Below are 13,944 nucleotides of genomic sequence, written 5' to 3'. Positions count from 1 at the left end.
AGGAGCAACACTAGGTCACTGATATTGCTAGGTAAGTAATATCCTTTGTTGTCCACACCAAAACGGTATTTTTTAACTTTACACCATTTTAAAAGTGGGCTGATATTAATTGAGGTCATATTACAAGTTGTAGCAATCCGTATCGGTAACTGTTTCTTTATGTGTCGCAATATTTTCACGCATGAAGTTGGTCAGAATGATTTATGTGTAAAATAACATTACCTTAATCACTATAACAACAAAAAATTTGTTACAGTTAAGAGCTATTCTTAGCTAATGTATTTTTTAGCTTCCCAGGCAACGTTAATCTAGGTTTTTTATATATACTGGTAAAGTTAGCATGCATCTGATAGTTAATGTTGGTCTTATAAAACTTAGATCACTGATTGCATGACGTGTTTGTTTAACATGGCGTAACAATTTTAACGGGTTACTGTTTAAACTAAAATAGCTACTGAGCTAGTTGACTTTGGCAAAGTTATTTGGTAGCTAATTGGAGACTGTGCCTCTTAACTTTAACTGCTGTAGAAAAAAGCCTAACGTTATATTCAACCAGCACAACTTTGTCTTCTTCAGCTGCCATTTGTAATTGCAGTGTAACATCTAAGTAATGCATAGTGCATGAGAGAAATAGATAGGTAACTCTTAGTTGAACCAGCCCTAAATTATGATTTTGAATATATATTTTCTTTGTTAAAAGGGGCAAAATGCTGTTGCGTGTTCGATTCAGAAATACGTCAAGCTCTAAATTGTGTTGCGCAATGTCATTTGAGTGTGATGTTAACTTTAATTTCATATGCTAGGACACTCCCCCCAAAAGTGTCAGAGTGATGTATGCACAGGGGATAGTAGCTTTGTTTCCCTTACTCACACCCACACTCAGTGGGTTTAATGGGTTATTGGAACATTATGCACATATTCACTCTTTGAAATGTTAATAGCACTCCTTTAAAATTTATTTATAATCACTTAGGAACAATACTACGATCCAGAGTGTGGTTCAGGATATCTTGCATGGCTAATGAAGACCATACAAAGAAAAACAGTTATCACAGTGCCTTTAAGGACAGTAACTTTTCAAGAACATTTCCATGCATATGAGGTGATCAGAGCAAAGCAGGATTTTTTTTTTTTTTTTATGTCGACAACCTGCATTACCCTAGGCTTTTTGACATACAAATGTCATATGGAGGGAATGACAAAAGAATCGTGCCATATTGCTTTCTCTGGTAAACATTTTTATGATGTTATACATGTTTCGGTCAGAGACAAGGAAATGTGTTTGCAATGTAAATTTATTGACATTGAAATGCTTTATTTTTTTTACAATAAATTGTGAGTTCTGTGATCTAGTGTTATTGTGCTTGGTTTTATTTGGATAGTAGTTGATAGTTCTATAATTCAGTAACACGGCATCTTATGATTTATATATTTTTTAAAACACTGTAGAGAAATGAAAAGTAAACATTACACTTAGTGTCTTTTTTTTTATTTTTTTAAGTAAAATTGTAGATAAATTAACTCTATACTGTGTAATTATATTACTCTTAACAGTGTGATTAACCTACAGTGTTAAATACTTTTACACATTTCATTGTTATTTTTTACACAATATTGAGTATAATTAACTTGACACTGACCAAAGAGTAAATTTTACACTGATTTCGAGTGGGACCAAATGTTATCTGAAACGGAGTCAAATTCAACTCTTTAGGAGTTAAATTAACACTTCTATTTTCACTGTGTGTTTGTGTTTAATAATCGCACCTCAACATTTCACAGTTTAAAAGGAAACTCCACCCTGAAACCCCGGCATATTAATCTCTATAAACAATCTTCACTGTTGCCCAATATTTATATTTCTTTTTGGATCTTCCATGAACATGGTGTCCTGTTTTTATATTATTTATGTCTCCTACATTACCCACAGTTCTCTGCCAATAGTAGCGCTAGTCCTCCTCGACACAAAGAGACCGAGGCAGCAAGATCATTTTCTTCAAACAAAACAGCTTCCAGAGCTTCACCATTCAAGTTAAAACTGCAATGTGCATAGATCAATGCGTACTTTTACATTATTAATTGCTCTGCCTCACTTTACATACCCTGCAAAAACTGTATGGATAATGTCTTTATTTATTACTTTATTTTCCTAGTTTTTATAACACCAGCACATCATCCACACAATTCCTTGTACATGCGAACTATGAAACTCGGCAGGATGATTCTGATCGCTAACTAGCTGAGCTGAATGTCTGCTCGTAAAATAGTGGCTGCATAACTGCAAGTCTAGAACTTTTAAGTCTTGCATTTCCTGCCTCCACTACTCCTACATTGGGTTTCTCATTAATGGAAAATGACGTGGGAGAAAAGAAGTTTTTTGTAAAACTTGACCCTTAGCCCTTATTTGAGAGTTTACAATTTTGCTCCAATATCCGAGCATGTTCCTCGGTCATGTCTCTAATATTAATAGGCAGTATGAATCCGAATGGCAGTGCACCAGAAAAAGTTCAATTATTCAACAGTTCATTCCAGTTTACTAATTTGATTTGGACTATCAGTGTTCTATTAATACATGTATTTCCTATAACAGCATTTGGGCTTTTTCAATGTGCGCATCACTCTACTTGTGTGTGTTTACAATGCTAAAATTCCACAACATGACCAAAGGTTTGCAGACACCAGTCCCCATTTGCTGTTATAAAAACCTCCACTGTTCTGGGAAGATGTTCCACTAGTGTGCTTGTAGGGATTTGTGATCATTCAGCCACTTTATTAAAGTCAGGTAATAATGTAGGTGGAGGAGGTCTGGGGTGCAGTCAGCGTTGCAATTCATCTCAAAGGTGTTCAACAGGGTTGAAGACAGAGCTCTATATCAGGCCACTCAAGATCTCCCGCTCCAAATCATGTAAAGCAGATCTTCATGGAGCTGGCTTTGTGCACAGGGGTAAAGTTTTGCTGGAACAGGTTTGGGTTTCCCAGTTCAAGCGATGAGAAAATGTCATGCTCATGGAAACAAAAACATTCGCTACAATTGTGTACCTTCAACTTAGTGGTAACAGTTTGGGGAGGAACTACATATGGCTGGAAAAGTCAGCTGTCCCAATACTTTTGTCCATATGGAGTAGTTCAGAAACATTACACAGGAATGGACCAGGAATGAACAAATCAATGTGAGCTAGCTAGTCCGAGTGCCAAGTGGAAATAAAATGGGTGTAGCTTATTTAGGATCTATTTCCATTAGCTGACCATAAATAAACAGAACATTTGACCATACTGACAATCCTGAAGAAGAAATAAAAAAAAAAGAAGACAAACACTTATTCGATAACACTTCTTGTCGAGACGTCTTATTGCGATATCACACTCGCATTTGGGTGGTTCTATTGAATGTTGGCGCAGCTTTGATTTAATTATGGCACTTGTGTAAACGCCAAATAATATCATGCGGATATGCAGTATAACTGCACTCTTGCTTGGGTGATGTTGTGTAATTTAATCTTGCATTCATTCTCATGAGCTGCGTTCTGTCTACGCTATGATCAGATGTTTTTTCCCATATGCAAATCATTTAGCTAGTCACTTTATCAAGTTATTTTCATTAAAGAATTCATTATTGGAGAAAGTATATTCATGCTTTTCTTTGTTCAAGCTCGACAGCGTCCTAGCGGGATGATGTTTGCAGAAAAACAAAAGAAAAAAAAAAAACACTCAGAAATTCGACATTTCTATCGGACGGTTTTAAATGATTTGATTGTATTTTGGAGGTGGGGCTTTCTTCCTAACACCAGCGTGATGCGCACACACACACTGTGCAGATCAGATCACAGAGAGAGACAGACAACCTCTGGTGATGCTCTATCTGACCTGATCACAACAATCCATGTGTCAAGTTCAAAAGAGGCCAACGAGCAGCAATCCATGGCAGGTTGAGGAAACCAGGAGAAAATCTCAGGAACAATTTCTCTACTGTGATCAGCAGCTCATTTTCTTGCCAAAACATTCAGCTTAGAAAAGCCGTTTTCAAACTAATTTGATGATAAAACAAGATCTCGATTATGAAAAGCTCAGGAGCTGCTCATGACATCTATACCATGGGTGGAAGTATTGTATACAACCCAACTGAGGATCAGCAGCCGATCACGTAAACACATCCTACATCCGGGAACGCAATTATTTATTATAATTAGTACCAATCCAACAAGAGTTACACAAAAACACAGTCCCATGTACATTTAATTACGTCCCTACAGGGCAAAAAAATACTAAAAGGTGTATTTTCTCCATTAATAAAATTTGGAAGCCCCGTCCCTTTTCCACAACGATCCTGACGCACAGATCTCCCTCTCTCTCTCTCTATAAAGATACATGGAGAATGCCCAGAGTTCATTATAATCGAAAATAATTTAATATGCACTTATAGAATATAGTTAACACTTTCTTTTTCACTGAACGCTGAAAAGGCCTGCAATACGATAATACGCATGTATCTAACCCTTGTTAACAAATGTAATGTGACAATAATTAATAAAAAAAAAAACACTTTTTTATTCTATCCTGGCCTGATCAATGGTTAGCTACAATCCCAGATTCTTTAATACAATTATTTTCATCAGCATTACCAGGGATTTTAAATTTAATATCACAAGCAATCTACCGTTTGGCAATAAGACTAAAAAGATCTCTCAAAACAGTGAAAAATGATCTCGGCTCTGAACCTCCTCTGAGGCTACCTAATTTGTTTTGGTTTAAACATCCAAAAATGCAAAAGAAAAGGGTGATATAAGAATGAAACTATATAGTTACAATTTATCAACAATCAAACCAAAAAAAAACAGCAGGCGGTTTTGCAGAATGTTGATGTTGAGATTTCCATCTCAGCAGCTTCGTTAAAAATTATCAACCTTTTCAGCAAACAGGAAATTAAACATTCATTCATTCACTGTTCCAAAAAAAACAAACAAAAAAACCCCATTGAGTCATCAGTTATTTTGTAACTGCAACATTAAGAGGACTTTGTTTCTGGCTTCCAAGTAAAATCAGTCAGAGAGCAGGAATAATTCTTATGTCTGTTCAGGCATTTAAATCATGGCACTCAGACAGAGTAGATGAACACCTCATTCTGGAGCTCTTCCACTAGATGACAAACAAAGCCAAAATGTAGCAGAAGGTTCAGCCAGCAGGGCGTACACACACACACACACACACACACACACACACACACACACACACACACACACGGTGAAAACATGATTTGTATTCATTTTAGAGTGAGTTTGTAAATGAAAACACAGATCAAAAAAAAAAAAAAAAAAAAAAAGTCCCTGCTGGAAAAAAAAGAATATTCTTTATTAAAAAGGTCAGTCAGCTATAAAAGTCATGCTTAGATTTTTCTTTTTTTTTATAAACCACCAAAATTATCCCACAGTCCTGACTGGAGTCCCTTGAACAGAACAATCAGTGGTGGCACAGAGCCAATTAAGATTGTGACTTTAGCTGACAGAAAAAATGTGGTGTCTATAAGAGGAGAAATAAATCAGTTGTGAACTCGTGAATCTAAAGGTTTCGTGGAAGAATGTCTGATCACGTGGGTTGCTTTTGTTCCACCAGGCAGATTAATCATACGGATGGAAGTTCGAAAGATTTCAAGGCTGTCTCTCTAATGCATAACACACCGATGGTGGTGGCACACGGTTTGGATTGGTAGTGCGCAGGTTCGTAGTTCGGCGTTTCACGCGTAGTGTCTCAGAGCTTTGATCAAAATTAAATAGTGCACATCGGTTAGACAGACAAAGTTACTGAGTACCAGGGGAACGAGCAAAACAGAAAAAAAAAACAAGTGGCCAAACGTTACTTTCTTGTGGGGTGTAAATGTGCTCACTCTATCACGCACAATAAACAAGCAGCCTAATCTTAGCTAGCAAGACAAAATATAATCTCTGCGTTCTCTGTGTAGTTTCTTATCTAATCGGTGCAGTTTGTTCTCCAACCAGTCAAAAAAAGTTTGCCACGAACAGGGTAACGTTAGTGTCCTAAATAAAGAGACACAATTTAGGTAATTTATATTAAGCACAAATATATTACACATACCGTATTTTCCGGACTATAAGCCGCTACTTTTTTCCCACGTTTTGAACCCCGCGGGTTAAACAATGAAGCTGCTAATTTATGGATTTTTCCGGGGTTTTTCCAGGTTTCACAAACTTCAAGCCAAAAAACAGAACTCCATAACATTACACCAATGAACTTGCCGAACGGGTTCAGGTGAACCAATTAAAACTCTTTATATTAAATCACGCTCCCACTGAATCGGGCCGCACCACATCATAAATATGGATGAGGTTTCTCTGACGTTTGACCTGCCGCTCACTCGTACTGTCAACAGGAAATGCGAATCATTCGTCACGAAATGAAAACACCCGGGCATGAAAAAACACACTTCACCTGTGTTCTGAGCTGCACGGCATCGGGAGAAAAGTGATGATTTTTAATGGTGGTTTTTAAATGCACGACGATGCCAAAAGAAAAACTCCCGAGAGAAATAGTTGTGAAAGGAAGGAGGAAGGCAGTGAACAATGACTTTCTTGGTCGCCTACTGTTTAGATACAAGCCGTTGTAGCGCGTTGAGTCTGGGTGAAGGGAGAGCTCGCTAACTCCAGTTGCGACAGAAATCATATAAGCACAGACAGGTTTCCAAAACTTGTGCTTTTTTATTTTTCTTGGCAACAGCGTTACGGCTTAGTCAAAGAAACTTAGAAATGAGCATCAGAAAATAATAAGGACATATTCCTCGGTCTTGCACACATGCAGTAATAGCGGAAAAAGGCTATTCCCAAAATGCCGCTCTGCTCTTAAAGGAGTCACAACATATTTCACCCGTTACACCGTGTAACAGACACTGTCTTTCTTTAAAACCTGTGTAAAGTTCAATAATTTCAATGTAGGCATTTAGGCAGCTATTTATGTTTAAAATAAAAATCTTTGTAAAATTCAGTGGGTGCGGTTTATATTTGGGTGCGCTTTATAGTCCGGAAATTACGGTACATATACAGCACTTGAACCATTTTCCTCTCTTGTAATATAGTGAAATATTATACTAATATACAGTAGTAAAGAACAGTATCAGTATCACTCTCAATAGCTGCCATCTCCTGGCTAGACAAATCTCCTGCTTCGAAATTCATGTAGTCGGACTTCTTTCGCACCCAAAACTACAGCTTGATGTTTAAAAGATAAAACATAGCATACATATTTTTTCATAATTAATGAGTACATCAAGTGCCAATATTATGAAGTCTGATTTCTTTTGTGCCTAAAGCTGGCATTTGATGACTTCTAAAAGGTGAGTTGGAGTAGAATGTGAATATGAGATTTTCGGTGTGTTAATCATGACCTGACACCTCGAATCGCAGCAGCCCCAGAACATCATTAATCATGTTTTTAAGATATACCTGTGAATCAAGTTGTATTTAAAATAGAGCAGCGACTACACAACTATACAAGAAGCTCACCCTGTACTACAGAGTCAGGATAAACACAGCTGAAGGACATGTAACTCTGATGTTTAACAGTTTTAGATAATAAATTAGCTTCTAAATTAAGACATATTTACTATTTAACACACTGGGAGAAAAATATATACAACAGTGAAGGCAGTTTCTCCATAAGTTCTGAAGTGTTTTATGTTTTCAGGCACCTCAAGGCCTGAGGACTGCCAACAGTAGTGAGCTAATCAAATATTCTTTGCTTCACAACCCACAGAAGTGGCCAGAATGACTGTTCTACTTATCTAAGCTGAGGAGCTGGTAATCGATTGGCAGTAAACAGAAAACACATGCACGGTGTTAGAGCATTGATTATATATGAAGAAGCTGAAATCCATATTACAAGCAGCCGAGCTTCGTTTATGATTAAACTGATACAAAAACACAAAGGTGTCATCATTATACTGAAGATGTACCGTACCGGGGCGTCGTAAAGACATGATTACACTGCAACAGAATTACAATATGAAGAACAGGATAAATGCGAAAGGAGATGCTATGAGAATAACAAAGCTATGAGTAGATATATCTCAACTTTTCCTACCCATAAAGAAATCAAAACATGAAATATATAAAGAAAAAGTATTGGGACACGTGACTTTCCCAGCAATATGTGGTTATTCTCCAAACCGTTACCACAAAGCTGGAGGTACAAGCTTGTATGGAAGGTCTTTGGATGTGGTAGCATTAAATGTTCCCATCATTTAAACTATGAGCCCCGCAAACCTGATCCAGCATGACCATGTCCCTGTGCACAAACCCAAATCCATAAAGATAAGAAAGAACGTTGAGTGAACCCCAGGTCTTCTCACCCCACATGCCTGACTTTACAGACATCCTCTTGGCTGAATGTGCGCAAATCTACTCAAACGCACTAGTAAAAAAAAACAAGTGGAACATCTTCCCAACAGGGTGGAGGAGAACAGCCAATAGGGACTAAATGTGCAATGGGAAAAAAAGCACATAACGGATCTTATGTGAGGTGTCAATAAACCTTTGTCCATTTAGTGTACCGTATTTTCCGAACTACAAGCCGCTACTTTTTCCCACGCTTTGAACCCCGCGGCTTAAACAACGAAACGGCTAATATATGAATTTCTCCGGGTTTTTCCTGGTTTCACAAACTCCAAGCCAAAAAACTGAGCCAAATAACATTGGTCTAATGTTAGCTTAGACATTTTAGCTTAGTTTCAGATTTAAATATAGTTTATATTTGTTGAATAAATATAAACTATATTTAAATCTGAAACTAAGCTAAAATGTTATAAAAGCAACAGATCTGCTGGGTTGTATTTGCCAACCACAAAATTGTATTTTACTGTTTAACAAAGGTTTGTTTCCTGATGCAAACAGATGGAGGTATAAAATGCTCTAAATCCCATAGTCATCGAGCTTCTGGTGTTTTGGCAAAAGAAGATTACAGAGAGTTTGCTGGGTTACTCTGAGGATGCAGGTATTTGTATTTGCTGAGTCCCTGAGCTGTGATGGGAAAACAGCACGATAAGTGGAGAGGCTCATGAATGTTGTGTCACGAAGGGAGAAATGGTAAACCGGTAGGTTTATTAGGGATCTCCTTTTTTGATTCTTATAAGTTAACACTAAACTACGGTAGATACAAAAACCTGTAGGTCATTATGGACTTTCTGAAGAAAAATCTGAAATTGTGATTACAGCAATGTGCCTACATAAAGAGTCTATAAGGCATAGTGTTCAGTGCATCGTCATGAATAGTTTCAGAGCAGTTGGTGGAAGAGGTTTGAGTCCAGACTCCAGGTTCCTTTATTGAATATGACTAAAAAGCCGTATCCTTCACTGAGGTTTTGTGTACAAACTGACAGGTAATATCAAAACAGAAATAATCAACCAGATTATATTGCACCAGTTATTTACCTCAGAGGATTCCAGGCCCTCAAAACTCTCATACACACTAAAAGTCTAGTCCTCTCCAAAGTGTGTGTGTGTGTGTGTGTGTGTGTGTGTGTGTGTGTGTGTGTGTGTGTGTGTGTGTGTGTGTGTGTGTGTGCAAGAGCTGCTTCTGTTTATGGAAATAAAAATCCAGGATACGAGTGACACGAAAGATATGCATCGGGGAATCTGAGGCACAGGAAAACAAAAACACAAGGCAGCACTGGCTATGCTTACACACAAAGATACTCTGCATTATGAATACATTTGTTTCACTGACAGATGTTCAATCGAACTGAAATGTTGTTATCTATCCAAAACTGAACACTCTGTAAACAATCTGCACCGGCGTGTACGTTACGTGCAATCCGATCCAAGGTTATACGCATGCGTGGAGCGAGCTTTAGAGTCAACATTACCACGACAGCGAGAAGCGTGCAGGAAGTGTGTTCAGGTTTCAATTATTTCCAAACATCATCCTAGTGCGATATGTGAGCAGACAGTGAGGAGAAGTGTTCGCGTTTGCCTGGCGAACAAGAATGCTTAAAAAAATAGATATTATCCTCTGGTACAATGTCTCTTCTTATTCAACTTCACCAACATTGTTTGGCAATAATTGCACAGAAAATAAAAGTTTAATCAAAGTTTTTTTTGTTTTTTTTTGTTTTTTTAAACAAATGTTCTGCATTGTGCTGGATGTCTGGTGATCACACTGCGCTTTACTGAGGTCCATTCCTGTTCTGTATCTACCTCCAAATGTTAGTTTCACGCCCAAACCAACACCCAAACCAACCTCACAATTATTCTACAGATTAAAATCTGGCTTCTTTTCAGGATTGCTTTACTGCACAAGTAGCACACGGAGACCCGAACACACAAGAACAATACAGAAAGTATACCAGACATTAAAAGTATGAGGCTGTTATAAAGTTTATACGGCTGTTAAACCTCATTCAAAAGCCTATTTTACACTCTTTTAAGATAAACACTTTACACAGTGAGTGTAGTCAATAAAACTTTGAGACTCTGTGTGATCACATGTCCGCCATGTCAGATCATAGGATAAAAAAAATCCTCTAAAGGTTGAGCTGCTCTTAAGGAAAATGACTTCATTTTGTTTCGATTCTGCAAAACACAGGGTCAGAAATGAGCCCTCGCTCGAACAGGGCCAATGTTAATGCTGGATTTTAATCCCACTTTCTCAAACAAAACATTTAATTTAGTCAGAGGTGCCCAAACCTTTTCCTATGATGAGCCAAAAAACTAACTTGATTAAGGATCGTGGGCTGAAAGTAAATACTGCATTATTTAAACCGATATTATAATAAAATTAAAGATGTTATGGTTCCACAGACAGACAGACAGACAGACAGACAGACAGACAGACAGACAGACAGACAGACAGATACTATTTTTTCTCCAATGAAACTTAGAATACAAAGAAAACATACAAATGTCATTTACATTACAGTAGAGTTCAATGCCTAATACATTGATTCAAGCTATAAGAAATACAGCCATGTGCTTGTAATATAAGTGAACTTTAAAAAGGTACATGAAGTTGATCGATATTTTTAAAATTATTTAAAAAATTTTTTTTTTTTAATTAGACTCCTTAGAATATTTTAATGATTTTTTTTTAAGTTTTGGATTGTATTATTGTTTATATTATTATAACCTTTTAACATAAACTATATTAATTATGCTGTCAGTGTGTGAGCAGGCCTACACATCAAGAAACATACGATAACTCAAACTGCTTTTTAGAATCGTATTGTAATATTTGTGTAATAATCACTCATATCACATGTATATCTACTTGTTGGTAGTTTTTAGATTATTGCAGGGTCATTGATCCACTCAGAGATTTGAAGACCAGGTTTCAGACAAGAGTGCTGAAACCTGCCCAGTGTGAACCTGACTTTATATTTACAGCTAAATCAGATGAGGTGTGTTTCCATGTGCTTATTCTCATCAATCTTAATTCAGATTCTGATAGTACTGTTTTTGTGTACACTGTAATCCGATTCATGTTAGTTTACATGCGGGTAACATAAATGCCAAAAAAACACTACTGCCAAGCTCAAAACATCAGTGGCGTTCACACACACACGCACCACTTCACCACACAGGTGTGTATGCATTACTGAATTCGATTTAGAAAGATTTAAAATTCTACACGGCAAATCTCCCAAATTATGTCAGCTTTATTACAATCTAATCAACATTTCCTTCGGCTCGAGCTCAGCTGGATAGATGGATGGATTGAGGTGTTTACATGAAGGCTTTACAATCTGATTCGATTATGTGACTGCATGTAAATGTACCTATAAGCAGTAAGTAGATTTAAATCGGTTTTTCGCCTCAGATGAACGCGTACACATTGCATTCTTCATTCCAATCGGATCATTTCACGTGCATGGGAAAAGGAGCCAGTGCACATCAGGTATACTCACTTGAATCTGCCGTGGCAGTGCTGACACTGATCCCCGACCCATCCTCGGTCACACACGCACGAGCCGTTCACGCATTTCCCCGACAGACACGTTTTGTCGCAGGTTTTCGACGGAGACGCGTCTGTGGCCAGCGCGAGGCACAGCACCGCACAAAACACCAGGTACGTGCTCCTGCCCTGCAGCCCGACCAGGGACACACTGATCTGCCCCACACAGTTCAGCTCAATCCTCAGCGCCTTCACCACATTCATTTCTGCACGATCAGAAACCGAGGCCCTTCTCCACACTGTTTCAATTAGCGCACAGGAATCCAGTCAGGCTTCCTCACCACCAGGACAGATCCGTCAGACACATCCTCAAGAGAAAAAAAAAAGCCTTGTCGTCTTTCAAAGAATGTATTAAAAAAACAACAACATGGAGATCCCCTAAATCCTTCATAAATACAGGAATACGATCAGCTCGGATATAACAGGCTCCGGTTCTGCCTCATTGTTGCTGTTGTTTGTGATGGATGAGGAGGAGGAAGAATATCCTGCATTAGTCAGGGTTACCTCCTGCTGGGAAAGTCCTCAACACTGCACCAATCCTCAAAGTCACACATTGTTCCTTGTCAGACACATGGCCTTGCAGTCTCCCACTGCATCTCCAACCGAAATCAGCTGCACTTCAGCATCTCAGCAGCCATTTTTAAAGAAAACCCATAAACAACTGATGAGTCTCCGTCGAGCTAAGCTAACGTTTCAGCGGTTTCCGATTAATAGGAAGCTGCCACAAGTACTGCCTGTAATAAAGGAGACCAGTTCAGTATACAGTGCTCATCTTCCCCGTGCCTTTCTGCGGCATCAGGCAGCAGCAGCAGCAGCACTCACACAGCGAAGCTTGTTTCGGTTTCTGCTGATGTTCTCTCGGAGCGCTGAGGGATTTCACCAGGCAGCACAAATAAAGCTTTTCCACATTTTACCCCCTGTTCTCCACTTCACTCCGCGTTCAGCTCCAAAGCCTTAGCTTACACTACAATTACAGCTCCTCCTCGCCCAGGCAGTAAAAAAGAAAACATACAGTGTGTTTGAAATGTTTTAACAGCGAGTCTGGACAACCCCGAGCCCAGGATCCATCCGCCTCCCACAAGCAGCAACACCGCTAGGCTACCACAGGGAGCTAACTACGCTAGCAAGCTGCCTGAGGCGAGCAACCATTGCGCATGCGCAGTATCTGTCGGCACGTATTTAAAGAGGCAGTTCTGCAAACTCTGACCACACTGTTCACTGCTGCACCTCTTCCTTCCATGTGTTTACTGGAATTTAATAATAATAATAATAATAATAATAATAATAATAATAATAATAATAATAATAATAATAATAATAATAACAACAGAGATGGCAAAAGTACACACAGTATTTACTTAAATAGAAGTACAGATATTCATGTTTTAAAAGACTAGAAGTTTAAAAGGTATACGTTGAAGTACTGACCACTTTTCCACTCAAGTTAAAGTAGTTTGGGCTCAGGCATGAACTTAAGTAAAAAGTATCCATTACTACTACCTGTTTTAGTGTCAGGCTGGTAACTGGACCTCACATCATATTCATATATTACTATAAAACAATGTTAAAATGTGTTAACTAATTGAATGTACAGTATACATGCTGAACAACAACCATATAGAACACAAGCAGAGAAAAGATGATGATGATGATGATGATGATGATGATGATGATGATGATGATGATGATGATGAGGTGATCAGACACGTTTACATTGCTGACTCCCTCTGTCTCATCCACATTATCTATACACCTAGATGACTCCTGCCTGCTTATTGTTAGCTTTGTAGGCAAGTCTGTGGTGTGTGAGGGCCTGGAAATTATATACCAGTGGTAGATTGTAAAAGCCCCACAATGGCAAGAAATAGGTTGATGGGCTGAAAATGGCCTGCAGTGAGAAGAAAAATATTGATCATGTCACCAAATAGATTCAAACTAAAGTAATGAGCCTTTGAAAATGTGAGAAGTAGAAAGTAAAGATATTTGTGTAAAACC

General features: G+C 38.2%; 1 protein-coding gene across 2 annotated transcripts in view; it reads right to left on the bottom strand.

Moving 5' to 3' along the window:
- atrnl1b (attractin-like 1b) overlaps positions 1 to 13,169 on the bottom strand; it is a 110,600-nt gene extending 97,431 nt beyond the window's left edge. Inside the window, exons 1-2 of one of the 2 annotated variants that reach the window (XM_083557283.1) lie at positions 12,454 to 13,097; positions 11,903 to 12,257 (exon numbers count right to left, since the gene is read on the bottom strand). In XM_083557283.1, coding sequence (XP_083413409.1) covers positions 11,903 to 12,153 — 251 coding nt within the window. In that variant the 5' untranslated portion in view covers positions 12,154 to 12,257; positions 12,454 to 13,097. Of the gene's footprint in view, positions 1 to 11,902 lie in introns of both variants that reach the window. The other variant, XM_083557282.1, reaches the window with a different exon arrangement.
- Positions 13,170 to 13,944: the final 775 nt, after the last annotated feature.

This window comes from Silurus aristotelis (genome assembly GCF_946808225.1).
Source record: "Silurus aristotelis genome assembly, chromosome: 12".
Classification (NCBI taxonomy): Eukaryota; Metazoa; Chordata; class Actinopteri; order Siluriformes; family Siluridae; genus Silurus; species Silurus aristotelis.
Note: the sequence above shows the minus strand (reverse complement) of the source record. Positions and strands in the feature narration are given on the sequence as shown.